This window comes from Acromyrmex echinatior, chromosome 13 (assembly GCF_024713525.1).
Source record: "Acromyrmex echinatior isolate Ae372 chromosome 13, ASM2471352v2, whole genome shotgun sequence".
In the NCBI taxonomy this organism is placed as follows: Eukaryota; Metazoa; Arthropoda; class Insecta; order Hymenoptera; family Formicidae; genus Acromyrmex; species Acromyrmex echinatior.
In genome coordinates, this window is record NC_141864.1 from 9,902,998 (window position 1) to 9,929,673 (window position 26,676).

Consider the following 26,676-nt stretch of genomic DNA (forward strand, 5'->3'; position numbering starts at 1 on the left):
GGCGGCGACAATCGGTAATTTCTTCGGTCATCGATCATCGTGCCGCGTCCTACCGTGATTGGCCGAGCGGACGGGGTTGCGGCCGGAATACGACACGCCGATTGGCCCGGAACCAGGGTGAGAAAATCTCTCGCCGCGAAGTTCAATGCCTGTCGGACGGGATGATTTATCGCAATGACGCTCTTCTCCTCGTCGGCTATGTTTTCCCGCCGATACGATGACACGTTCGCGAAACTCTCTGCATTTCTGCGTGTCGGCGATTTTCAAAACTGGCAACAACCATTCGGTACGTCGCAGAACTGCAGCACATGGACACCATGTGAAAGAAATTTCCTTCCTGTGGGTTATCGGATACAATAAGAGCTTTCTGCAAATATGTCGACATCCTATTTTCCAAAAGGAAACAGCAAACTATTATTTTACTTTTTGTCGTTGTTGTTTTGGTAAAATAATAGCACATTGATAATTTAGGAAACATGTTTAACAGATGTCCAACAGGCACAAACTTTTTATTCTTTCAGTTATTTTTCGAATATTTCCTATTTTTTGTGTAAGTATTACTGTCAGATCTGTATACAGATTTGCTATTGTAATAATAATAATAACTTTATTAAATGCAAATAATAAAGAATGACATATGTAAATGCGGTATAAATAAAAATATTAATTATAAACAAAAGGCGAGCTATATAATTGCAGATTTGATTTCTAACTTGATAATAAAAGTATAAAAGAATAGCCTGTTTCTCATTCTGTATTTCTATTTTAACTAAGCCTTAATAAAAAAGAAAGACAATTTCAATTTTTTGTACTATTCGTTGTGTGTCGTTTCTTTAATTAATAAAATGTATATCGTTTAATCGATCATAAATAATTAGCGAGAATCTACTAAACTTTGCTGTGACCAAGTCCAACTATAGGAATTTTAACACGTGATCATCTCTCTCATTTCTTAAATTAATTAAATCCCTAATGCGTTATATAATCACCTCGGATTCACTCCAAGAATGAAAATTTGGACAGGATGGATTTTTGGCAAATGCAAACTAATATCGGTGTTCCAACTCAGCTGGTGTATCAATATTTCAGAATGAAAATTTGTGATAATAAAGCGATTGAATGTGCATCGTCATGCATGTGTTACGTTGGCATGTCTCGGTAAGACGTAAAGACCGCCCTGATGTCGTTTCCCACCTGAGATTTCGCATAATACAGCGCGGATGCATACTGTTCGTGCTCCCCTTGTGCAGGTACTAGAAACACCCGATATACAACATTGTTGTCGCGAAACAATGGAGTTTGCGTCGGCACCTCACTCTACGTTCCACCTCACCGAAATCCCCAACGCGACTTCGTGCCTGGATATTCCCCGCGAACAAGTGTACTTGGGCCTTCTTATCGCCCAGCCGATGCGCCGCAGCAAATTATGATTGCCCTAATTTCCTTTGACTCACGACTATCCGTTCTTTCCCGTGACATCGTGACTCGCCGGCACACGAAGGACAAGATAATTCTCAGAAGAACCTCTCTCAGCTGACGGATGAAAATTGATGTCGAAATAGAAGTCACGTTAATGCTACGTTACTTGTTGCTGTAAAAGCAGACTTGAAAATTGTTCACTTGTTGGGTGATGTCAAGTTGTGCGTGCATTAAATATATGTTCTAATTTTTTTTACCATTATATTATAACTCAAAATTCATTGTTTATATACCTAATATTTTGCCTTTTAATTAATTTTTGAAATTATTTTTATAGTGTTGTATTTTTATATCGTTACAAAATGTGATCTTGAAATAAAACAAAGTCTTGAAATGATTTCCGAAATTTTGAAAAGTGAAGTAATGAGACGAAAAATTAAAATAAGAAAAATAAAAAGAAAAATCGAGACGCGTGTGACAATATGTAATGATGTCTTGTCATTGGTTAAATGTCATAGTTCACGATGAATAGCGACAAGTGAAACATGAATAATAATAAATGCGGTGCTAAAGACGAACGATTGGCTATGAATATTAGATAAGAGGGAATATTGGATAAAGAAAGTTCCATGCTAATATTCGCGTAGCGGGGTGTACAAAACTTTCAAAGTGTAATACTTAGGCGTCATAAATTCATTTAAACCCCCGGTGACGTAATATTTTGCCAAGATGTTCAGAATGGAGTTAAACGTCCCGAACAAAGTTATATTATCTTCGAGGAAACTTGCAACAAGCAAATCTGCGAGAAAAAACGGATAATATTTTTTCGTGCAAATAAGTTAGTCCGACAACAATTTTTTCAGCAATACACGACGAAAATAATTTGAATCTAATTAAATCTTAATAAATTATTAAATAAGTTTTCAATTATGACAAACAGATATTTTTCGTATTAATATATAATGTATTATATTGAAATTTCATGATTATATTTCATATTATATAAAGAGATCTTTATCTTTATTAAAAAAGAATAAAATTAATAATAAAACTTTATGTAAGTAATGATTTTATGCTCGATTACAATCGATAATTCATTTATCTTTAAAAATTTCTAACGATCGAGGCATAGGTTTAAATATAATGAGTCCTAAATGTAATTTGAAGCAATACTAGTATCCACGGTAAAAGTTATAATTTAAGATAACGTAAATCGTAATAAATGGTTATATTTAATTATCTTTGGAAATAAAGTACCAAGAATGCGGAAGCTATTCCGTGGCAATAAAATGTTTTCACGTTAATTATTATCGCTGTAATCCTTTTGCGGGATATTAAAAAAACTGAACGAAAGAATTTACTTTGTGTTCTAAAGGCAAATAGATTAAGCTTTAACTGATGCGACACGATTACATCTCCAATGTTCTCGTCTCCTCGGCAAAACAATGAATCATCCATCATGATTCGTTAGAATCTTTTCTGTTAATAGAATGGAAATTTTGTCTACACGCGATAAATTAAGAGGTTAACATTCGAGCGTTAATTTATAATTCTTGATTATTCGTTTTTGTTTTTAATATAAAAAAAATAAGTATTTGTCATTTTTTCTTGTATTCTTAATTATTTTTTATGTTAATTTTTCTGTTTTTTTCTTTGTTTTTGAAGTTTTAATTATTAATTTTTAATATGATATAATATCAGAGTTTTATGATTTTGTTATGAATAAATTATATATGTTAATTTTTTTAATTATGTGTATGTAAATGTATGTGTCGGCTTTATTACTGTCTAAAAATATCCAAACAAAATCCATTTAGATATGTAGAATTCCAATATCATGTACTTTTATGTTCTCTTTTATAGCGTATCTAAAACCGTAGTAAACTAAAGTTCTTTTTGGTAAATATGATTAGTTACGTATTAAAACTTGACATTTAAAACATCATTAAGAAAAAAAAACCTAACCTTAATATGTAACATATTCTTGTAACAAAGATGATTATTAGATGATTTTAATAATAGCATCCTAATATTGCCCTTTTCCAAAATAAATATTTCAAAAAAAATGTACTTTTTAATTACGTCAGCTATGAATTAAGTTTAAATGATATTTGTACATTCATACTAATGTTTCGCATTTCAACGATATAAACGTGAGTGAACTAATTTATCACACGTTCAAAATTATTATTATATATTCTCAAGTAAAACGAAAATCATATCTTTTGCTGTTACAAATTGTTAGTCCATTTCTTATTTCTATTTTCTCTCGTGAATTTAATTGAATTTTTCGGATATCATTGGTAAATTTTCGCGTGAAACAAAGCGGACGAGGACAAAGGTCCTCTCGATTTTTATGCCCCGTTCTCGTTGGTTTCGCGTTCCTGCGTTCCAGGACGAGGAACGAAGACAAGGACTATAGTGAGGGCGAGAGCCGGATCAAGACGCGAGATGGAGAAGAAGAAGAAATCGAACCGCATGGCGGATCAACGACGCATCGAAAATTAATGTGAATACCACGAAACTGGTCCCCGCGGTATTCGCCCGCGGGAACGGTATTTCTGTATTTACCAATAGTATCGATAATAATTCTTCGTTCTCCGGCCTTTTTTTCTCTCTCTCTCTCTCTCTCTCTCTCTCTCTCTCTCTCTCTCTCTCTCTCTCTCTCGTGCGTCCGACGATAAGATCTCCCTCGTGGGAGACGCGACCCCCGGAAATTATAGGTTTTCGCGGTTTGAATTATTTCCTGTCTCATCTCGCGAGGTGAAACCTTCGCGTTCGGTAAGGAATATCGTTACGATAGGAATGAGACAGATTGAGGCTCGTTGTGCTCTCCTCCCTCCCTTTGTTGTACGAACGTGAGGGTCATACAGGACGCAGCAGGTGTTGATCGCAAATTAATCCTCTTGATTCCGTTCGCACATTAACCGCAGGTTGATAACAAGCTTCAATTTACACATTATAGCGCACAAAATAAATAAAACGATACGTTTATAATTTATTTTTACGAATCAAACACACACACACACACACACACGCACACACACACACATATGTCAAGCATTATACATTCATGATACTTTTATATCCAAGCTATTTAATTATTATAACCATTTTTCATTAAAAACATGACACTTTTGGATAAAATATCACTCTCAATCTTTTATTACATCTTCAATTAAATATTAAATTTCAATTAAATTAATAACGTTACCGCAAAATCACATTCTTCGTCTTATATAAATTCGCAATATCGTTTTTCTGCATTCTGATTTCATAGTTTATAATTATTTGTGCAGAAAATGGTGAGCGGTTACCTATGCGGTGAATCGCGATTGAAATTCGTGGAAAACGTGTGAACGAACTTTAATTGTGCCGCGCAGCGACAAACAAAAGGAGCGAGAGTACCTCGCCTCCTCGGAGGTGGGTTCCCCCTTATCCCGCGCGTACCTTCCTGAACCCTTCGCATCTCGTACACTCTCGAATCGACCGGGAAGGGAAAGGGAAGAGGTGGGGAGAGAACGTTCAAGGTTAAGGCAAATCGCGCCGCGGATGACGTCAGAATGCAGTTAAACTAGTTTTAGTTTTGGTCCAGCCGCTCCGGAACCAGGCCCGGACAAAGAAGACGCTGTGGGAACCGTAGAGGAAAGGGGCGGGGGGAAAAAAGAGAGACAGAGAGGGGGAGGAAAGGGAAACGTGGTGGAAATACGAGATCTTTTCCAGCAGAATCCGACGCTCGGTATCGCTGCGTTTTCTCTTAATCGAATTTCGGTTGTCCGATCGTTTCGACAATAACGATAACGATGAGAGAGGAAAGGAAAAAGGCTGCGGTAACCTTGAGACGTCAGCGTCCGGAGAACGCTTGATTAACTGGTTCTTTGTTGCTAACTAGACGCCGCCGTCGTAAAATGTCCGTTTGCTGAAATTACTATCGCCCGAGTGACTCTGCTCGTGATATATAAATATTAATGTCTATAGAAAGAGAAAGAAACGTATAGATAAAGAGAACGTGTGTTTCGATGTTTTATCCTTTGATTCAGAGCTTAGATCCTTGGTTAAAATATAAAATCGCAAATGTAAAAAAATCACTCTCATCACCACGTCACGTAAAAATTATTATAGGTCACCGCCGAAGAGGGAAATTAGCATTCATTTCGTGCTTGATATAACGATATGAAAAACCTGTTATTACACATATAATGATTATTATATACATATATTACGATACAATGTAATATGCACATAGTATAAGTTTATTACTATATTTATTATATGATAACTATGATATGATAATAGTCGTAAAATGAATTTTTTTTCTTGCAAATATGTCTCTTATACAAAGATAATTATTACAATAAATCTGTATATAATACGTGTATATAAATTAATTTATACGAGAAAAATGGTTAATAAATCTATAAGCACATTTATTATGATGCAAATTCGTGTTAGTCCTTTTTCAAATTAAATCTACTTTAGTAATATATTAATCCCTTTCATGAATAATAATTCGCATAGTAGAAAGTTTAAAGATTTATGAAAAATAAGAGATTTAATTGTTATCGATAAAGTATTCTATATAGAGCGCTCAGAGCAAAATTGAATTGGAGCTGATTGACGTTGATACGCTCAACGTTCAGGATGCCACTGCGTTCCATGTCTTCTCGATTATAATTGATTCGTCGACGCGACGCACTCGCGAAAAGACCCGAAAGACGTCGAAGACGTCGACTGCAACGAATCTGGAAAAAAAAAAAGAGAACACGATGCGACACGTGCCCAAGCAATATCGGATCCAAGTCGTTGGCCCATCGAAGAGCAGCGCGCGAAGAGCAGTGCGATGGGCCGCGGGTAAACCAGCAATCATACAGTGGTCCAATTACCATAAGAAGGGCTCTAATTTCACACAATGCTCCCTTTTTTCTCCCCAGGGCGGAACACGGTTGACCGCGATCGGACGGGTTGCACGTGGCCGAGAAAGGTCGCTCGAGACTCGATCGACTTTCACGATTTCTCAATAAGTTTCTCAATGGCTCTCGAAGGGTCGAGGCTTCTCCCTCCGTCCGACCAATATGACTCCTGTGTGACAAAAATTTGATACGGACGTGCGGAAAGATGAGGTTGTCGAGATTCTCAGTGACGGTGATCAACCTTTCATTAAGTGCGCGGGATCAGAGCCGTACGTGACCTTATTCGCACCTTTTGCCGTATCCTTTGGGGAATAAAACGGCACCTTTCAGTGAGAAGAGTCCGTTCGTCGTAATCGCGGCTTGCAGACACTTCTGACAATAGTATTATATGTTATGGTAATCTTTTGGGTCAAACGTCTTTATTATTCGTTAACATAGGATGCGATAGGCGATGAATTGAAAAATAGGTCGATATATTGAATTGTCTAATTGTAAGTAACAAGTAATTGTAAGTACTGATGATTACAAATGTTTGTATGATTTTTTTAAATGAGAGATGATGATAGTTTACAATGATTACACGCGCGACAGTCTTGAATTATGATTTCCTCTGATACTTTTAAATGTTCAACGCAACGTAAAGATTTATGCTTGTTCACCAATGACATACTAGGTCCGTTTTTTATTCCTGCACTAGATATTGCATTAGAACTCTTTCTCGTTTAAGTTTCACAAGCGTATACTAGTTCATAAATCAGACAGATGTTCACTTTTCATTATTTCTCAACACGCGATGAAATTATCTGCCGTAATTTCGTACATTTTTCATAATTCCAAGCAGTGTCAATGCACAAAACCGCTCTTAACTAAATTACGAATTGAATATGCAGAAAAACTGCACCTGATTACCCCGTCAGTCTTCTCAGAGAAACGCGTTCGCTGAACGAGAAAAATGTCCGGTGTCGGGTGAGGAATAAACACGGGTTTAAAAGCGAGAGAGGTACATAATAGCGACGCGCGTAAAAGCATTTAGTTCGCGCTCTGAACGAAGCGAGAGGAAAAAAGGAAAGAAACGGGAAAAGGAGGCTGGAGGTTAGCGAGGGTCGCAGGAAAGGGAGGCTGGGTTAGAGCCGGCAAGGTGGCGGACGCATTTAACGCGGTGGGAGGGGTGGAGGGGGGAGGGGGAGGGAGGGTGGACGATTAAAATTTCAATTCGTTTTCCGTGCGAACTGACTCAGCCTTTCTATTCGTTCCTTCTTCAACGCCACCCGCGTTCTTCTCATCCCGCGGACACTCGGGGCCCACGCCGCCAAATGACAGCCCCCGACGTTTCGCGGAGGAGAACCACTTTGTTATAATTTCCTTTAATGATGGAACCCCGGTGGTCGACCCTCATCCCCCTTTGCCGAGCTCGCGGAATATTTTTTATTACTCTCCGCGATCTCTGACGACCAGACGGGCCTTCTTTCGCGAGATTGGGGCCACGGAAATGTGGCTTACGAAGGCTTCTGTCATGCGTTGAAAAAAATTGTAAAGAAAATTCTTTTCACCGGACGTTTCATTCTTTTCGTGTTATTTTTCTAACTAGCGAAGATCGTATTAAATCGTAATAAGATTTCTGTTGAAAGGCAATGATATTGTAAATGCAACGGATAACTGTTACAGATCAACCAATAATTCGTTTGTCATTATAAATTTTCTTCTTTGCAACAAATATAAAAGACAAAACTATAGTGTAATATATTATAAATTCTAATTAGTAATTTAGAAATTATAACTTTAGAGATGTGATGCACTATCTGCAGGTTCTTCTCCAATTCAATATTATTGTCATAAGCTATCAATTTTTTATCTAGAATATCTTAATAAAAAAGCTTGAAATTTTATAAAATAGATTAGAATTAACCTATCGTTGAAGCATTTGAAATCCTTGATTTATAAAAAACTGTTTTGTTATCTCTTCTTCATCACGTATTTGTTGATTTGCGAGCAAAGCCACTGTTTTTCATATACGTAAGAAAAATATTCAAAGGAGAGAAAACAATTTCATTAGACGACAATAAGAAGGATAGAGAAGAAAAAGAAAGAGTTTACGTGCGGAAGGACGAAGGTGTACGTTGTCGCACGTGTTACGAGAAGTTCTGCGCTGTAGGATTTCGTGACATGGACTGCAGAGGTTCGGGGGCCAGGGTGAGACTTCCTTAATAAAATGGGGCGCAAACGCCACGCCAGCGAATATCTAGCTGATAGTGGTTCGGTCAGCTCAGCGTCCACATCGAAAATGCCGAGTGGAGGCTGAGGGGTGGCGTAGGCGAGGAACTGCCAAAGCGAAATTCGTGGAAGGGTGGCTGCTGCTTAGGTCGATTCAATTTACCGTCACCCTCCGGCTGGTTGACGACCTTTTCGACGTATCTTAACGTGTCAGTGGATAAAAATAGTAAAATCAAAAGAAAAAAGAAAAGTTGTGAGCGATGATTCGAAAAACAAGGATCTCTTAATTAGAACTTACGGAACGATTAAAGAAAGTAATATTTACTTAGAATGACAGAATTCTCGTGCTTTTATCTTGATTATGAGACTTTTTATTTATTTAATATCAATTGTTTCTTAATGAAGATATTTAACAAATATGGCGAAAATATTAAGAACTTTCTGTAATATTTTAATTATAGAATATGAAATCTCTTTTTTTTAAATTATTAATAAATACTAATAAAAAAATTTAATTATAAAATGCGATACGTATAACTGTGAATGCAATTAAAATATATTCCAAATTAATTATTTCTTTATAAATTAATGTAACATATAATACAATCAGAAAAATAACGGAAAATCAGACAGTTACTCTGCCTTTTTGTTTATTCTCGAAATTCTCGAACTCAGCTGAACTAGGTATATGGCATACATTTGAAGCAAAAAGGTTAATCGCTCCGCGCTACCTGATTCTTAATACTGATCATTTAAAGGTACCAGTCAGGTGACATTCGTTTTGACACCACGTGCTCTGCATCGCCCACATGCAGCAAGGTTCTCTCCCCTTACATCAGGCCGTCGTGCAACGTAATAAACATATTCATGGTTGAAGTAAAGGGTTAAACGCGCGCGGTGGTGGATACAGTTAGATCGGGCAGAGACGGAGGGTAAGAGATCGGAATAGAAGACCCTGTCACATTCCGTAGGCAAAGTGCACAGGCCGAGGAGAACTATGTTCGCATGTGAAAAAAAGATGTCGCAAAAAATGCAAGGTTACTCACATTTTTTTTATTTAATTGAATTGCTTGCGGAGCTGGAGGGGGAGAGAGAGAGAGAGAGAAAGAGAGAGAGAGAGAGAGAAAGAGAGAGAGAGAGAGAGAGAATGCGGGCAAGAGAGACAGATACAGGAGCAAAGAACGAAAAAGAGTTTCGTTATCGCTGGATAATTCCCTCGCACTTTTTACGTAGGCAACGAAGGGTTCGTGGCTCGGGGATTAATAAAAAGTTAGGCAAACTGTCAAGAGTTACGCTTATCACTCGGTGGAATTAGGTAATCTTCAAGTCGTTCGAAAGGATTTTTTGGCAAAGGAGCGCGAAGTCATGGACTGGCTTGCGCGATGATCTTAAAATGCTTACGAGGATTTTTCTTTGCAGGATTCCTTCGTACATGAAAGTAATATTCTCAAAGCAGAGTAACGAGAGCTAATTAAAATTTCACACATGTAGACTCTCTCTTCTTGGTGATAAATTAATAAAATATTTTTGAAAATTCATTAATATCAATTTATACGTCAAAAATTAATATTTTACATAAAAAGATGTTCGATGCTTACAAGACACAAGTAAAGACGCGTTACTTGAAAAAATCGGTGCGTGTCTGATTTGAAAGATCCATCTCGAGAATCTCGAAGAATCTCGCTGTATAAAGTTGGTGAATAAGGACGAAAGACCGGCCGGCGGGCGTGCAGACGAGCAAGGATTCTCGTGCCATGCGCACACGTCCATCGTGTTCTCTCTCCGAAGACGCGTCGCGTCGTAGAAGAGGGAGGAAGGACGTAACGGCGAGCGTCGTAATTGAAAGAGGACACATTCAAGTCTAACGAAGATGGGACTAACGGAGAGAGACAAAACGCACAGCAGCATCTCCTGTAGGATTCGTCGTTTGTCGAAAGTGAGCGAGAAGGACGAGTAAAGCAAGAGGAAGAGAACAGCCAAATACTCGTTGGAAGGAGCGGAGAGGAAGGGCGAAAGCCAGGAGGGGTAAGGAGCTCTCAAATTTGGTTGGCTGTCGCTTTCCACCGTTTTGTCGTGCGTGCCTATCCCTCTTCAGGCGAGAATCGGAGAAGATCGACTGTAGTCGAAGGTAGTAGTGGGGTTGGTACACCGAGGAGGGACAGGAGTAAGCAAGCAAAAGAGAAGGCAGGAGAGAGACAGACTCGTGTTTCGGCTAAGTATTTGGACGAGACAGGAGGGAGAAGTTTAAGCGAGAGGAAGAGAGAGAAACTGAGAAAGAGCGAGAGAAAAATATAACGGAGAAAGCAAGAAGGACGAGAGTTCTTCCAATGAAGGGAGCGTGATGGAACGATGGAGTCTTCGTGAGAGAAAGAGAAAGTTTTATAACGTTAAACGGAGAAAGACATGATTCGCTGATGTGTTGGAGAAAGGAGAAAGACGTTCGAGAGAACGATAGAGCGAGTGGAAGAGAGACGATTATAGAGAACGAGGGGAAACGCGTGGAGGTCTGAGAGAGAAAGGCAGAATTCGAAGAGTCGGCAAGTGACGACGAGAGGGGGTGGCGAGTATTGGCGAAGGAAGCAGTGTGGGGCGGAACACGGACGAGGGAGGGATGAGGGGAGGAGAATGGTGCCTTGGCGCGAGCTCTCCAAACTACAGAATTTCAACGACAGAACAGACTTGTGCCGGCGTTCGTACGACACGGTTCTACGATAGTAGTGAGCAAGTGTAAATCCGAGAAGAGTGAGAGAAAGAGAAGAAGAGAGGAAAAGGAGAAGAAAAAGAGAGATGTGGGAAAGTGGGGGAGACCGAACGGAGGGGTGACGGCAAGGTTGAGGTGGTTGCGTCTCATTGTGTTTGCGGCTTCACTTCTGTTCTCGCAGTATATCTGTATACCGGAATACGTAACGTCAGGTGATCACTTTTCAGACACCCACGATCAATTGTGAACAGAGAGACTCCGAATAAACTACTACAAGTGAACCGCGCTCGTGATAGTTTTTAAAATAAAGATCGTTGGGAGTTTTAGAAATTAGAAAGCTCGTTTTGGAAATTCAAATTCTTCTTTCGGAACACCGTATGACGCCGTCTCATCAAACGAAGGCGACCTTGCTCCGAATCGAAGAATGCAGATACAAAGGCCACTAGCATGCCACTCGATATGTAAATCATGAGCGATACGCGCGTTCGCTTTTATTTTGTTTTGTTCGTTCGGCCGCCGAGGTAACCGGCATCATTCGAATCTCGTTATCGAAAGCCGCGTCCCCGGCATCAAAGTGGAATTTAGCAAGCGGTACCGTCTCGCTGTCGTCGACGTCGTCGTCGACACGTCGTCTAGTCGAGGCCGACGATGCCGCATGCGGTGATCGTGATTTTTCGAGCGACATTGAAATGGAAATTCGCGTTTAGAGTCAGTGCAGTCATATGATAAATGTAGAACACGGTGTATCCCCTCGTTTTTTTTGTTTTCTAGTTCCTTCTCCTTTTTTTTGTTTAAAAAGCCTCTCCCTCATCTATCCCTATCCATCGCTGTCGGCTCAACTGTCAGTCAAAGACGCGATGTTACGCTCCTACTGAGATTGAATCCTCAATCGTACATGTGACACTCAACGGTGCCGCTTCGCGTTATCACCCGTCATCGTCGTGCCCATATATTTCATGTGATTCTATCGCGTTCTATATGGGACGCAATTCAGTGGCAAGGTGAAACAATCGAAAACAAAAAGAAAAGGAAGTCGTCTTACTTGCGCGCGCGCATACAAGCGCATGTCAGGTACTCATGTATATTTTGTTCAGTTTCATTCTGTTCGCGTTGTGCATAGACTACTGTTTGATCGTGTGTATCGCGAGTAAACGACGATTGAAGTGCATGACTTGACCGTCGAGACGAAGGGAGAGGACAATATGAGTGAAATGACGAGTGCCGTTGAGACGCAACAACAACAGCAACAGTACGTAGACGGTAGTTCGAATGCGAAGCTTCACTGCAAGGATTGCGGTGTAAAATTCGAGAGCGAAAAAAGTCTAGAGGTGCATCTGCGTTATCAACACGAAAATTTGCTAAATCAATGGGCCAATAAGACACAGCAGGAAGAGAGCAATAACAACCATAGCAAGACTGGTAATCATAATAGTCACGTGAGCCGGGACAACGTGCCGGCGGACACGAGTGAAGCATCATCGATGTCGCCCTCTCAAGATTCAACATCCTCGCAACAAACGCAGCAGCAGCAACAATCACAACAATCTCACACACAACAACAGTCTGCTGTACTTATATGTTCGCCATTCGATCATTTTCGAACTCCAATGTATAACGACGGCTACTACATACAGAACGATCAGCCTTTCATCTTGTCTCATCACTTTTCGCCATCACAGGAAGACGGCCAGAATAACGGCAGTCGCGATGGTAGTTTTCGCTATCATCCGTACCAACATCAGCAATTGTATTCCTCAGATCGCACGACTTCTAACTCTACCAGCCCGCAAAGCCCGCCTTTTCAATGTGACAAGTGCGGCGCCGTGTATGAGGACACGAATCAATTAGGTGAGCATATGAGAACGAATCATTTGGATTCGCCTACCGCGTATCCATCCGCACCTCAATATCAGCAACTGGGCAATAGTCCTCAGCAGCAAGGCCAGCAGATGCACCCGTCACCGCCTCTCTCGAATCAACCGCAACAATCTGGTTACGATTATAACGGAGTACAGACAATCAAGACCGAAATGAAGCAAGAACAGCCTGAAGAGCAAGCTGAGATCCTTGACTTGGATTCTCATAAAGTACACCGATATGAAGAAGAGATAATGAGAATGCAGCAGCAGCAGCAGCAGCAGCAGCAACAGCAGCAGCAGCAACAACAACAGCAGCAGCAGCAGCAGCAGCAACAACAAGGACTTCAGATGCAGATGCATCATCAACAGGTGATGCAACAACAGCAGTCGCAGAGAATAGAATCGCTTTCGGTAAGTTCTATGTTGAACTGGCAAACTATGACTCATGATTATGCTGGACACCCGTCAATGGGTTCCATAAACAATGTTCCACCTATCACTGATCAGGATCAATACATGCGTGGTCAACATATGCCTGTGGAGCACGGGCATCAAGGTTCACCAATACTCGCAAGCACGCAACCAATACCGAGCCATCAGATATCGGCTGGATTCGTGCAGCAAACACCGAAAGCGCCACCGTTGGCGAATCAATCTTGGAAAAGCAACGAGCCACGCCGTCCAAAGACATACAATTGCACTGCGTGCAACAAGTGGTTTACAAGTTCAGGGCATCTGAAGAGACATTATAACACCACGCTCCACAAGAATGCTGTAAAAAATGGAAAGGATCCTGATCCAGCAACTTTACCGGTCACCAGTCATCATCATCCCAATAGAGATAATAGCGCTGGTCATTCAACGAGCGGTAGGGGCGGTTGCGCTCCCGCGCGATCTCCACCGGACTCTTCGCGGAGTCCCCCAAACTTGATGGCAGGTCCCTCGGGCGAGGCGACGGGGGGCCTGCTTCACACGCCCACCACGCTCTGCAGCAACAATTCCAGCAGCAACAACAGCAGCGAATCTTTAGCGGTCCTGGTGCAGCACCAGCATCAGCAGCCGCAACTGATCCCTCTAGGAATAATCAATTCCCCGGTGTCATCGCCACTGGCGGGGCACCATCAGCAACAAATGGGTACTGCGCCTCACCAAATGGGCCTCCAGCAGCAGCAGCAACTTCACCTGCCAACGGGTTCATCGGGCCAGCCGGTGCATCATTCCACGACTTCGCCCACCATGGCCCCACCGGCGGCATCGCACATGAATTGCCCTTCACCAATGGATTCATCATCCCACCCGGTTCATCACATGAACTCGCCGCCCGGCTCGGGCCATCCAGCAATGACTTCATCCACGGTGATGGGGGGTACTACGATGCCTCCTCAGCCGTACCCAAACGCCTTGCCCCCCCACGTTACAATTACTACCAACATCCCGGCGGTCCCACTGGAATCTACCCAAGCACCTACCACCATGCAGCTAGTTACTATTGGTAACGACCAAAACAAGCAGCCACGACGCTTGTTGCCCGGTTTTAATACCATCATGTCGAATTTCTCGGAATTCGAATTTGTCGTAGATCAAAACCATCAGACACAGACCGTTAACGTGGGGGGGCTCAATGTAGAGGAGATCGCTCCTCAAGAGTCCTTTGAAGCTTCAACATCGACCTATGACCCATTTTCATCAACGCGTTACAAGTCGTTGAATGATGTAGACATAACGATGTTGCAAACAAATGGAAGTAATATGGTGCAGCAAAATCAAGATTCAGAAATGACGTTGTTGAGATATGAATTCAATCGAAAAATTGATATACAGAATAACAATCATCTGCCGCCAAGGCAAGCAAAGGAGGATTTGGATCCAAATATCGGCTTGCAGCCAAAGAAAGAGCGTAAAAGCAAAAGTAATAATACGGACAAGCAAAATGACATCATCATCATCAATGCTAATTACATTTCACAAGACGGCATCTATAAGTGTCTCGATTGCAATAAAAATTTCAACAAGCCCTGTTATTTGACACAGCACAACAAGAGCTTTCATTCGGGCATTAGACCGTTTAAATGCAACCTGTGCGGCAAACGGTTTTCAAACGAAGAGAAGAACCGAAAGCATTTGGAAATGCACGCGTTGGCCAGAAAACATCAATGCAACACGTGCCCAAAGGTATTCGCACATAAAACTGATCTTAAACGGCACACCTGTATTCACACTGGTACAAGACCCTTTAAATGTGATACTTGCGGTAAGGGATTCATCAGACAAGATCATATGAGGAAACATCAGGAAACACATAACAAAAAAACGCGGATAAACAACCAACGGCAATCCGCTCAGCGACTCCATAATTCACGAGTCAATGCTCAACAAGGCAACAACGCTCAAAGGCCCAACAATGATCCACAATGTTCACGGATCAACGTTCAATTCAATAGCAACTGCATGGAATTATAAAGACACATGTCCTTGGGATGTCTACGTTCGATTGGATGCGCAGCCTCGAGATCGTCCTAATAACAAAACGCGAGGTAAGATTCCTTGCCGGCCAAAGGACATCGTCTTTTTATCCATGACGGCTTCGCAATTTTTATTTTTTTGTATAATTTTATAATTGAAGATTCGATTCGACGCGATAACAATCGCTAAATTAATAGGTGATTATTTTTACGCTTATTGTAATTTATGATAAACTAGTATAATCTCTGTAAAATAAGATTCGATGATGATTCATTGAGAATGAATTTTCTTCATCATATATGTGTCCCGAGAACAAAACTTTTCTTTTTTTTTCGGACAGTTCCGATAAATAGCGTTAAATACTTAATGTCTATTCGAGGATTGAAGGAGCTCAATATTCTCTAAGCCAAAATAATTGGATGAAAAGATTAAACGAAATCACTGATGTTTCTTACACACATAATATAAAAAAAAACGGATCATTATGTACGATATTTTCATAATAATAGAACAAGAATTATTGCGATATTAAAAATTAATTTCGACAAAATGGCATGAAATTTTTTTCTGTTGTTTTTGACACATTAATTGCTTGATTTAATTGATCGCGACTTTAATTCAATAATCCGATGTTTCTGATGACGATCTCAAAAGAATTGAAAATGTCATATAAATGATTGAGAAATTAAAATCGACACACAATATTAAACTTACAAATTGTACAAAGTATATTGAAAAAAATATAAGTGTATATTATTATTATATTGTAATTATTGATAATAGTATGAAATAAAAAAAGGTTGTTTAATATGAAATTACAACTATAAGAGAAAGGCCAATAAACATACTTGTTTTATACTTTTTTATACTTTTGGTATTAAAGTTACTATTAATAATTATATATTTACAACCATATTTTATTTTGTACTTTATCAAACGTAATTCTACAATTATTAAAACTTTTACTTATGTATTTAATTATGTACAAATTTGTCATTATGCACATTTTTCATTTTTTTTTTTTTTATAAAGTATGATATATACATATTCATATATTTTTTAAATATATGAATATGTATATATACATATTTATATATTTCAGAATGCATGCATGTTATAGATAGAAACGTAATAATTTTTTAATAAATAAAACAATATTAATAATTATAACTACATTATAATCATGAATTTTATAATTATTAATATTATTATTATTTATATTAACATAAATTATAAATATAAAATTGATATAAATCAATATTAGAATAATAAAGTTCTTACTGCTCTTTGATTGAAGGAAAATATAACTAAGCATAAAAACTAATAAAACTAAGCATAAAAATCTTTTTATCAGAAATAGAAACATTTAGCATCTTTGCCATAAAAACTTATATCGATGAGCAGAAATTTACTCCTATTTTTTAAAAATATATTTTATTATATTTTTATTGAAATTGTAAATTTAATGAAATGATTATTTGTAGTACTGTATATAGTACTGTATATAGTAAAATCTTATATATATTATGAATTTTCTTTTTCTTTTACGTGTTCAGTAATAACAATAGAAAATTTTATTCAAATTTTATTCAAATTTTTATAAAATTTAATATAAAAAATTTTTATTAAATTTAAAGTTCTTTGTTTTCGGATAATTCCAATGTATTTCGATTAATAAGAGAATCTTTAAGGTAAGATATCTTTAAGATTTCTATCTATAACAATTTTACATTCCTTTTGATGTGCATTTCAATCGTTGATCGGGCACGTTCTCACAGTGCCTCATTTGTTAATTTAAATATTTTAATTAAAAGTTAGATAAGTTTTAATTATACGATCTGTGCGTTGCTCGAATTGAATTTCGCTCCCATTTTTATATTATCTTCGTAAAAAATCTTGATAATGTGACTTTATTAATTTGAAAAAAAAATTAAATTCTTTTATGATTTTATATATAAATTGTTAAAAAAATTATGTAAAATTATGTAAACGAAACTACATAATTTTTTATATTATTTGAGCCATATTATGCTATATTATTTAAATGATTTACATATCTTCATTCCATCTATATTTTCCTTTGAATTTGTATATTATATTCAATTACATCAATGAATTTTTATTCTATTTATTAGCATAATCAACCAATGTTTTAACATTAACACACACTCTATTGATCTGAGAAGTATTTCGATATTTTTATTTTATTTATCAACATATTTTTTTATACTAAATATCTTGAGGTATTAATTCATTTATTAGTGATTGTCGACATGTTCCTATATATATTCTCTGTATTGAAATTTGCCAATTAGATATTTTCGCAGCTCAATCGTTCCGCATATTGACATCACTGATTAATCGATCCCTGATTAATTACTGGCAAAACGAGCTAATCATCGAAGCTGCGATCCCGACCCTTTGGAGCGAATTTCCCTTCGAGCCACGCGTCGTTCGGCGCACGCAAGCATGCAATTGTGGGTAAACGTTCACGTCATTATAACGAAATAACGCCCAGGTACGCATAATTGTTTCCGTCGGTTGTTGTCGAATCGAGCGACCGATTTCAGGTGCGTCAATAATTTCACGCGATTTTGATTATTTAAATTTTCATTCAACCGTTGTTGTTTAAAGAGAATTATCTCTAATGTCGATTATGTTAATCTTTCAATTAAATTTGTTTGTTCCATTACAAACATAATAATCTGTTTATATATTAGGTGTTGGAATTAATTCGTAGCGTTTTACAAGTGATGGGAAGTACTTTCATTAATGTATTTTTTAATGCTCATGTGAAATAAATAACATTCTTTCATTAAAAATGCTACGAATTAATTCCAACACCTAATATAATTGTACATATTTTATATCTTAAGTTCTATTAGGTTCATGCATTTATCGTTACGGTCCGCATTTTTTAGGCATTCAGTCATTTTAATAAAAAATAAATGTTTTATGATTTTCGTTGCATATTCCAAATTGTTTGTTAAAACTTTTTCGACAAATTTATAATATTGGTATTATTAATAACGTTTAATATTTAATACCGTAATATTATAGCAGCTCGTTTTTTGCGGTCGGATATTATTAATGTATTAATAATATCTAATATTAACATAATATTATATAGTAACATAATTAATAATTAATTAATAATATATTTATATTAATAATTTCGCAAGTGCCTCAAAGATTGCGTGACTGTTACGATAAATACCATATACAAGATATTTCTAAAAGAATATTATATTTGCAGAGAGTGAGAGAGAGAGAGAGAGAGAATGTGATTCATTGAAAATTTGTAAGGAAATGTAATTAACATTCCTTTATTCTTTATTTCTAAGATACAACTGTACTTAGCAGACATACGCATTAGCGGATGTTCGAAACTGGCCGGCATTGCCAGACACAAAATAATATCATTTTAGAAATATCCTGTATGAAACCACGCATAGACATGTGTAAAGATAGAATCAGAGAATGTACACATAGCAGTGCATCATGTATTCATATGTCATAAGTGCAAGCGCGATATCCTTTCGAGCCCTATTCTGTTTATTGTATTAAAGAAAGGTAAACATAATAATATCGTTTAATATATAACGGTAACACGGTAACATGGTAAATGATATATCACACTCTTGCCATTTTTACTACGTAATGTCAACCCGGAACTGTCTACCTCAGAGTTCAGGTATTAACGATGAATGGATGAAGAAAAAAGAAAAGATAAAAGAGCCAATGCAATAATAATAATAATAATAATACTGTAAAGGTAGCAAATGCGGGCGAAACGACGGATTTCCACATATTGCATTTTAAGTATTAACGGATAAAACTTAAGCGTTATGTGCCGTCGATGAAGATCATTTCTTTTCTTTATCCGAATATTAGTCTTCAAAAGTTCAGAAGATATAATTGTATAAAAGTGTAAAAATTATTTTTTTTTACTTTTTTTCGCATCGCCCGTAGGTTTAATCGACTTGTAATAAAACGTTGTAATCTAGAATTTAACAATAATGTACGAATGAGTAATGTGAGAAACAAAAAAAGAGAGAGAAAGAATAGGAGAAAAATTGATCTAATAGCAAATTTGATTGGATGTGTCAATGCGCACTAATACGACTTAAATGTGTATATAAGCATTATACATAAATATTAAAGCAAACAGAAATGTACACAAATTGATGAAAAGACTTACTTGCAGTACGTAAAATTGAGCCAATAATTTTGCGTACTATTTGATAGAATGTACATTTGGCATTTTTATTATCGTCAATTAGAACGTCTATATTACGTTTCTGTATTTAGTAGTTAGTACGCAACCGAAAACGCGAAGATTCTAGAAGAGTGGCGTTTTCTAGACACATATCACAAACAGTGTTACTGTACATTCGATTTTAATTAAAAAAAAATAATAATAATCGTAAACGTACGCGAATTGAGAAGAAAATTCCAATTACGATCTAGCCATATCACTGTTTTGTAAAACAATCATTGTATGTGAGGGCGAAAGGAGAACAATACTTTTGTTCGCAATTTTATTCGTCTCCGGAATGGAAGACGGTAAAGAAAAAATATGAGTGAAGCATATGTAATAAGAACATTTTATTAATAACGATTTAATTTTTAGTGCTTCCTCTATATAAGTAAAGAATTTTGTTCAAGGGTTTTGTGTATAGTTGTTCTCGAAGCGCGAATGTGCACTTCGCTTGTTTCTTCATTATTGACTATTCGATTATTATATAATATTATTGTATTCTATATTATATTATATAATATTATATTCTTATTATTATTATTATTATTGATAAAAATTATCATATTATGATATTCCCTGTACATTTCATTCATTTAGAAAACGCCTATTAAAAATGATGATTAACCCGGCATGCTATGTGCTACGTATTCGTATAAGTGAACGCTTATACAATGTGTGTATGTACACTGGGGGATTATTTTCTAAAACTTACATATGATATATTAGGCCAGTAGGATAATGCATATCTTAGGTTTCGAATATCTAATAATTCTTTTAACAAATACAATGTTTTAGGTTGTTTAAATGGTCTTTGGGTCCATTTATAAGATTTTTTTGAAAAAAAAAAAAGAAAGGAATGATCCCCTAGATATTCCAATGTATGTTACATATGTAGAAATCAATTTAGAAACAATGTCCCGAGATGAAAATAAAAAATCTTGAGGAATTATAATTCCGTAATCAATATTTTCAAAATTCGGAAATATTACGCGAATGTTATAATACTTCTCTAGATCATTATCTTCTGAAAAAAGAAAAAAAAGGGGAATCTAAGTTTCTCATTTGTTTTTTATTCTAAGGATTTTAGAAGGATTTCAGAAGAATTGTATTCGAGGACATTGTGTCTATATACTATATTTTAAGGATAATGATAAGACATATGTACATATAAACGCGATTTGAACTACAAAATGAAACAGTAATATTAATGGTGTTGGAAAAACCCTCTAAAAAAATGTGATTCTGATTTCATGGGCATTTTCTCAAAGAGTATATTAAAAAGTAATTAATTTACGCATTGAATAAAAGTTGCTTCCTCCGACACCGGACTGACCAGACGATTGCTGCGATATAGTGTATTATATGTATTATATACAAAACTTATTTACACTTAATATTATACGCTGTGCATAAGTCATCAATTTAATCTCTCGTAGAATGTAAATTTTTACAAAATGTGCCATCATGTCATCCTATTCATATCATGTGCAATGTCCCGTACGTTGTTTTGAAAGTCTGAATCATAAAAAATTTGGATTTTACTAGTAGATAGCAATAAATTGTCAAAAATTTTTACTTCTACGACTGTATTGTGCGCTCAATATTATATTGTGCAGTGTGTTGATGATTTCTTAAGCTTTACTGGTGGTGTTTATCTTTTTACTGATGTTCTTAATAATTGACGGTGAAGTTTCATTGGATCAAAATCAGTTGATTCTTGCTGCTTGTTTTCTTCTTTCTTCTCCCCTTTTTTCTCGAGTTCTATGTCTTCTTTGACACTATAAGAAAATTCAATTTTCTTATTTTTATTTTTCGGAGTCACGTCAATTCCATTATTTTTCTTGCCTTCTTGATTCAATTTCTGTAAAATAATTAATTCTGTCCAATTTATATAAAAACTTTTCTGGATGATTCGCGACTTCTTCGCGAAATGCTATACTTGAATATTCCTTTTTTTTTGGAGTATGGCCAGAGCCTTCTTTTCTCCAGTCCGGTTAGTTCGGTATTGAAGCACTTTTATTCCGTTGGTGTCGGAAGAAGCACACACCTCTTGTTTAAATGTCTCTTGTGCCATAGCTATGCGTGTCGGTAAATTATAAAGTTCCATAGAGAGAGAATGCGAAATAGTGTGCGATTATTGTGACATGAATGATATTTCAATTATAAGTATATGACATTAATTTCATTCCAAATACAAAACAAAGCGTTTTCTATTCCTCTAAACGAGCGTACAAAGTCCCGAAAGAATGAAATTTAAAAAATGGCACAAAACTATTACCAAATCAATAAATATAATCTGGAGATTGATTGGAGACTGATAATGTTTCGGCGCTAAGGTGCGCAGAGACATAAAATAAAATAAAATAAAATAAATAGCTCGTGGTTCCAATAAATATACTAATATTAAGATCGTGAAATTTTTCGACTTTGTGTATCTTAAAAAATCATCGGAAAAAATATATTCCTCATTATTTGTCTTACGGATTTCGATTATAATTTTTCAGACCATTTTTTAAATTTCCGAATAATAGCTTTTTTAGGATTTTGCATGTTCACTCCACTCTTTCAAAGATGTTAACCTTGAATGCGTAATCTCTTTGATAGAGAATTGCAAAAATTGTATTTAAAAGTAGATTATTCTCGAAGAATTCCAATATGCAAGGTCTTGCATTCAGATTATTTTCAACATTACGCAGAACAAGATTATTTTTTTCAAAATTTATATAATATAAACATTAATATGTTGTAGGATTTTAAAAAGATTTTCAATTCTGTTTACGCATCTTAGGTTAACATCAACTGGCATCATATAGATTTTTTTATACTGCTAGTCATGAATTTTTATATTTTAATAATAATAGAACTTGAAAGAGATAATTGTTCTCATTGTATGAGATTTAATGCTCACTTACTTCCTTATTTCAAGTAAACATGTAACGATATCTGTATCTAATCTACACCGGAGATTTGTACTATATAATAATATTCTAAAGAAAGTAAACTGAGAAAAGCAAGTCGAAAAGATAGATATAATTAGTTAATAATTTGATTAGTTAGTAATAATATGTATTACTGTTTGTTTTTATAAGTTTTATAAGTTTTAATAATAACATGCAAGTTTTTGTTTTCACAAATTTATATTTTATTTCTTAAAACAAATTGTCCTTAAATAAATTTAAAAAGGCATTTTTTTGTTTTTCTTTTTGTTTCCTCCTTTCCTTACGTTTTTTTTTTTTTTTATTCAACGCACTCATTCTGCGCTTTATGAATTACATAGTGTATATATTGCATGTATTATTTGATGTATGGGTATATCGTACTATCAGCGAAATCCAATTACACTTTGTATCACTATAAGACGAGTAAATTCGCATTAACACTGTTATCTCATATTTAAGATTATATGTATGTATATACACGTAAAACGTAAACATGAAACGTTAAAAGATTCATGAATTACTTTCTCAAGTGCTTCGAAAATATTTTTCCTTGCAATACGAAATTATGTATTGTGTTGAAGCAATTTAGCCTTGCCTTATACGATATACCACATTTATGCGAAGTTTGAGATATGGCGTATGATACATGGGTACCGAACGGGTTAATGCACGTTATATTTGTTTCGCGTATTCGTGATCGAGCTACATTAATTCCGGCGGGCAGAATTCCGTTTTCAGCCGTTTTATGTACGAAATCCGTGAATTCCTTCCGTTTTATATACTGTTTGCACGGGCATTTTTTCTCGCGCTTTTATTGGCCAATTTAGTTAATATCAGAGTACGGACACGTGGGCATGTACGTGCCCACGAGATTCCATGAAATATCCTGATCGTGGCGAATCGCCCATCCTCCCGATCTGTATCATTACACCCACCGTCTCCCTTCTGTAATCCTTTCCTCCCCCTCCCCCTCCCCCTCCCCTCCCCCCCGTTTCCTCTCCCACGCCAGCTTCTCGTCGCGTACTCGTAACCTTGGGCATTCTGTAATTTAGCAAATTGTTGTGGACTCGACGAAAAGAATCGTTCGATTCGCGAGTGCTTCGCCAATAGCGATGATGATATCGTTCGCCGCGCTTCGACGATTTAAGTGCAAAAAAGGATAAATAAATAAATAATCTCGAAGAATCGAGAGACGAGATAAGGATGTCCCGCGAATTCCTTCGGATGAGGCAAAAAATTCTGATCTCGCACGCGACTTGATTGTTTCGGGAGATGGTAAGTTAGAGTCTTTGAATTTTTTTCGGATGATCTAACTAAAGTATATATCAATTGAGATTTTTGAAAATTTTAAAAATTTTATTTTAAAATTACGAATTTTCTTCCACTTATAATGTTGTCCCATCAGCGTTTTCATGCTGGTTTATTGCCGAGCGAATTATACATCGTCAGTTTAAACATCGCTGTTTAAAGATCTATAATCAGCTGATACGCATCCTTATAGAAAGCTAATCAACGTCGTCAAAAAAAAAAAGCTCGGCGAAGCAAACGCGAATCGAGAGACTTGCGCAGCGATACGGCAGGGCTGAAAAAAAAAATGAAGAGAACGAGCGATCAGACGACCACGACGACGAAGATCGATAGTCGCGTGGATTTAATTGCGAATTACGCGGTAATGATTACCGCTCGCCCTTTCCTTGTTTTGCAGCAATAATAATTAATAGCCGATCGCCTCGTTGGTCCCTGTTCAGCTATCAGCGAGTCCACATCGTTGTTAGACTTAGACAACATCTACCTGATGATGAAGCAATATATTGATGCGATTTATAAAACGAAAGAGGAACCGAATGAAAAGTAGAGAGTGAGAGAGAGAGAGAGAGAGAGAGAAAGAGTGAATGAAAAATAGCAAATGAATGAGAAGAGCAGCGTATATGGGATAAGAAAAAGGATAAGTCGAATATTAGATGTAGTCCAATGTACTGTATTATGCGTCTTCTAGCTAAATTTTTATGTTTTCTAATTCGTTGTGAACGAATGTTTTTTGGTATATAAATATATAAATATATATATAAATAAATGAATCTATATATATTATATATTTAAATTCTAGACTACTAAATTCTAAGTGAGAAATCAATCAACGAGCTGCGTGGCGGCTGCTATTATATCTCGCCGCGAAAAATCTCACGAGCAATCGACGATATATCGTCTTATGAGTGTGACAATCGAGATCCACGAAATGCGAGATGTTTGCTTAAATGCATATCCTGAACGCGTATTTAACGCTGAATGTGACCGAATTATATTTGTCCAATGCAGAAGAGTTCAAGCTTTAGTAAAAGGTGGCAAAACTCGGACGGCCACATTCCAGCGATACTTGCGCGATACAATCACGAGTCTTATGTGCCTCGCAGAGGTGAAATCATTCCGAAAAGACGAAAGAAAAAAAGAACAATCGGCAATTGTCCAAGATTGCCGAATCGCAATACTTGTTATAGTACTCGTTGCCGATCGGCAACATCGGGGAAGCCATCCAGCCGCGAGTCGCGGTTTGCGCGCGCATTCTCATATAAAAATACAATTAACTCTGTAACTACTAGCCCTTTCGAGAGGAGCACACTGCCGCCACGAGAAAAATTCAAAGGGAATTAAGAAGCGAGGGAAGCCGTGAAGTAAAAAGCTCGAGCGGATCTCGATCATGCAAACCGCGTAGATTTGTATACGGGTGCGTGTCCGCACTCGTGCACTCGTACTGCGCCGATTACGTATATGACGAACGCCATACACAAGTACCTCATGATACAAAACACATGTACAAATGTTCATACGTTTTCAGAATAATATTAGCTAATTAATAAATAATGAATATCCAACGGTGACTGACTCTGTGACGTTAATGGATTTCCCATCCCTCTCCTACGTTCGCTTTTCGATATTTTTTTTTTTTCCTTTTCTTTTCCGTAAGTATGTGTCTCATTATTATACGTTTTTCTTGTTGCACTGAACGTCCGAAAGATAGTGATTTACCACGAGGACAATCGTTGTACGCGAGCGAGACGATCAGCGAAGGTACCACGGTAAGTATTCGTGAAGAGGGAAAATTATAGTATAATAACATACATATACACTTGCACGCACGTAACATAATAGAAGCTATAGTATCACAATATGCTTACATTATAACGCGCATAACAGAGTAATTTATTTAATGACTTGTGTCGCTGTTTACGACATTTAAGCGACGCGGCAAGGCCGTTAAATAATTATCGGCGTTTGAAACACGCAAGTCGCTTCATAATAAGCATTTCTCATGGCGTGACGATGAGGTGAGATAAATTTACACAGGATTAAGGAAATATAAGTATTAGCAGAATAAATGTGTGATTTCTTTCGATAGGATTTATTAGGTGTTGGAATTAATTCGTAGCGTTTTACAAGTGATGGGAAGTACTTTCATTAATGTATTTTTTAATGCTCATGTGAAATAAATAACATTCTTTCATTAAAAAACGCTACGAATTAATTCCAACACCTAATAATTTGTAATTACTAAAGTAATGTCGATAATTAAACAATAAAGAAATTAAACTTGGAAAGATTGATGAAAGTATTTCTGATCGAAAGAATTCTGTTCTCTTTAATATATCGAGATTTGTATCAATAATTAATATCGAATTATTAATAAATTAAATTGTTAATTTAGTAACATATATAGATTTTAAATTCATTTGTTTTCATCTTTTCATTCATTCGCGTTGAAGCTGAATAATGATCGGCTAAGCATAAATTAACGGAACATTGCCGTCTGAAATCACTTTCTGAGATAATTGCTACCCTCGTATATCTTATCGTGCACGAAAGGTGTCACGCACGTAGTTTTCATCAGAATAAACGTTTTTCGTTTTTTTAGAGCGAT

The 26,676-nt window shown here is 36.7% G+C and overlaps 1 protein-coding gene and 1 long non-coding RNA gene across 3 annotated transcripts in view; one reads left to right on the forward strand and one right to left on the reverse strand.

The window, feature by feature from the left end:
• Positions 1 to 26,676, reverse strand: part of LOC105146130 (uncharacterized) — a 62,127-nt gene that overhangs the window by 28,481 nt on the left and 6,970 nt on the right. The gene's annotated exons all lie outside the window — the stretch shown is intronic.
• Positions 10,255 to 25,639, forward strand: LOC105146131 (uncharacterized). 2 transcript variants are annotated; one of them, XR_015547094.1, is made up of 2 exons: positions 10,255 to 15,634; positions 17,879 to 25,639. XR_015547094.1 is itself a non-coding variant. In XM_011056198.2 (2 exons), exons 1-2 carry the CDS (start codon positions 12,444 to 12,446, stop codon positions 15,558 to 15,560), a joined length of 3,021 nt encoding a protein of 1,006 aa, XP_011054500.1. In that variant the 5' UTR covers positions 10,255 to 12,443; the 3' UTR covers positions 15,561 to 17,498. The 2 variants fall into 2 exon arrangements, 1 of the variants encoding a protein (XP_011054500.1); XM_011056198.2 differs by lacking the exon at positions 17,879 to 25,639 and having other exon boundaries at positions 10,255 to 13,511; positions 13,608 to 17,498.

Coding starts and splice junctions, on each gene's coding strand:
- LOC105146131 (XM_011056198.2), top strand. CDS start 12,444: ATGAGTGAAATGACGAGTGCCGTTGAGACGCAACAACAACAGCAACAG. Junction 13,512..13,607: donor AGAGAATAGAATCGCTTTCG/GTAAGTTCTATG, acceptor ATCACTGATCAG/GATCAATACATGCGTGGTCA.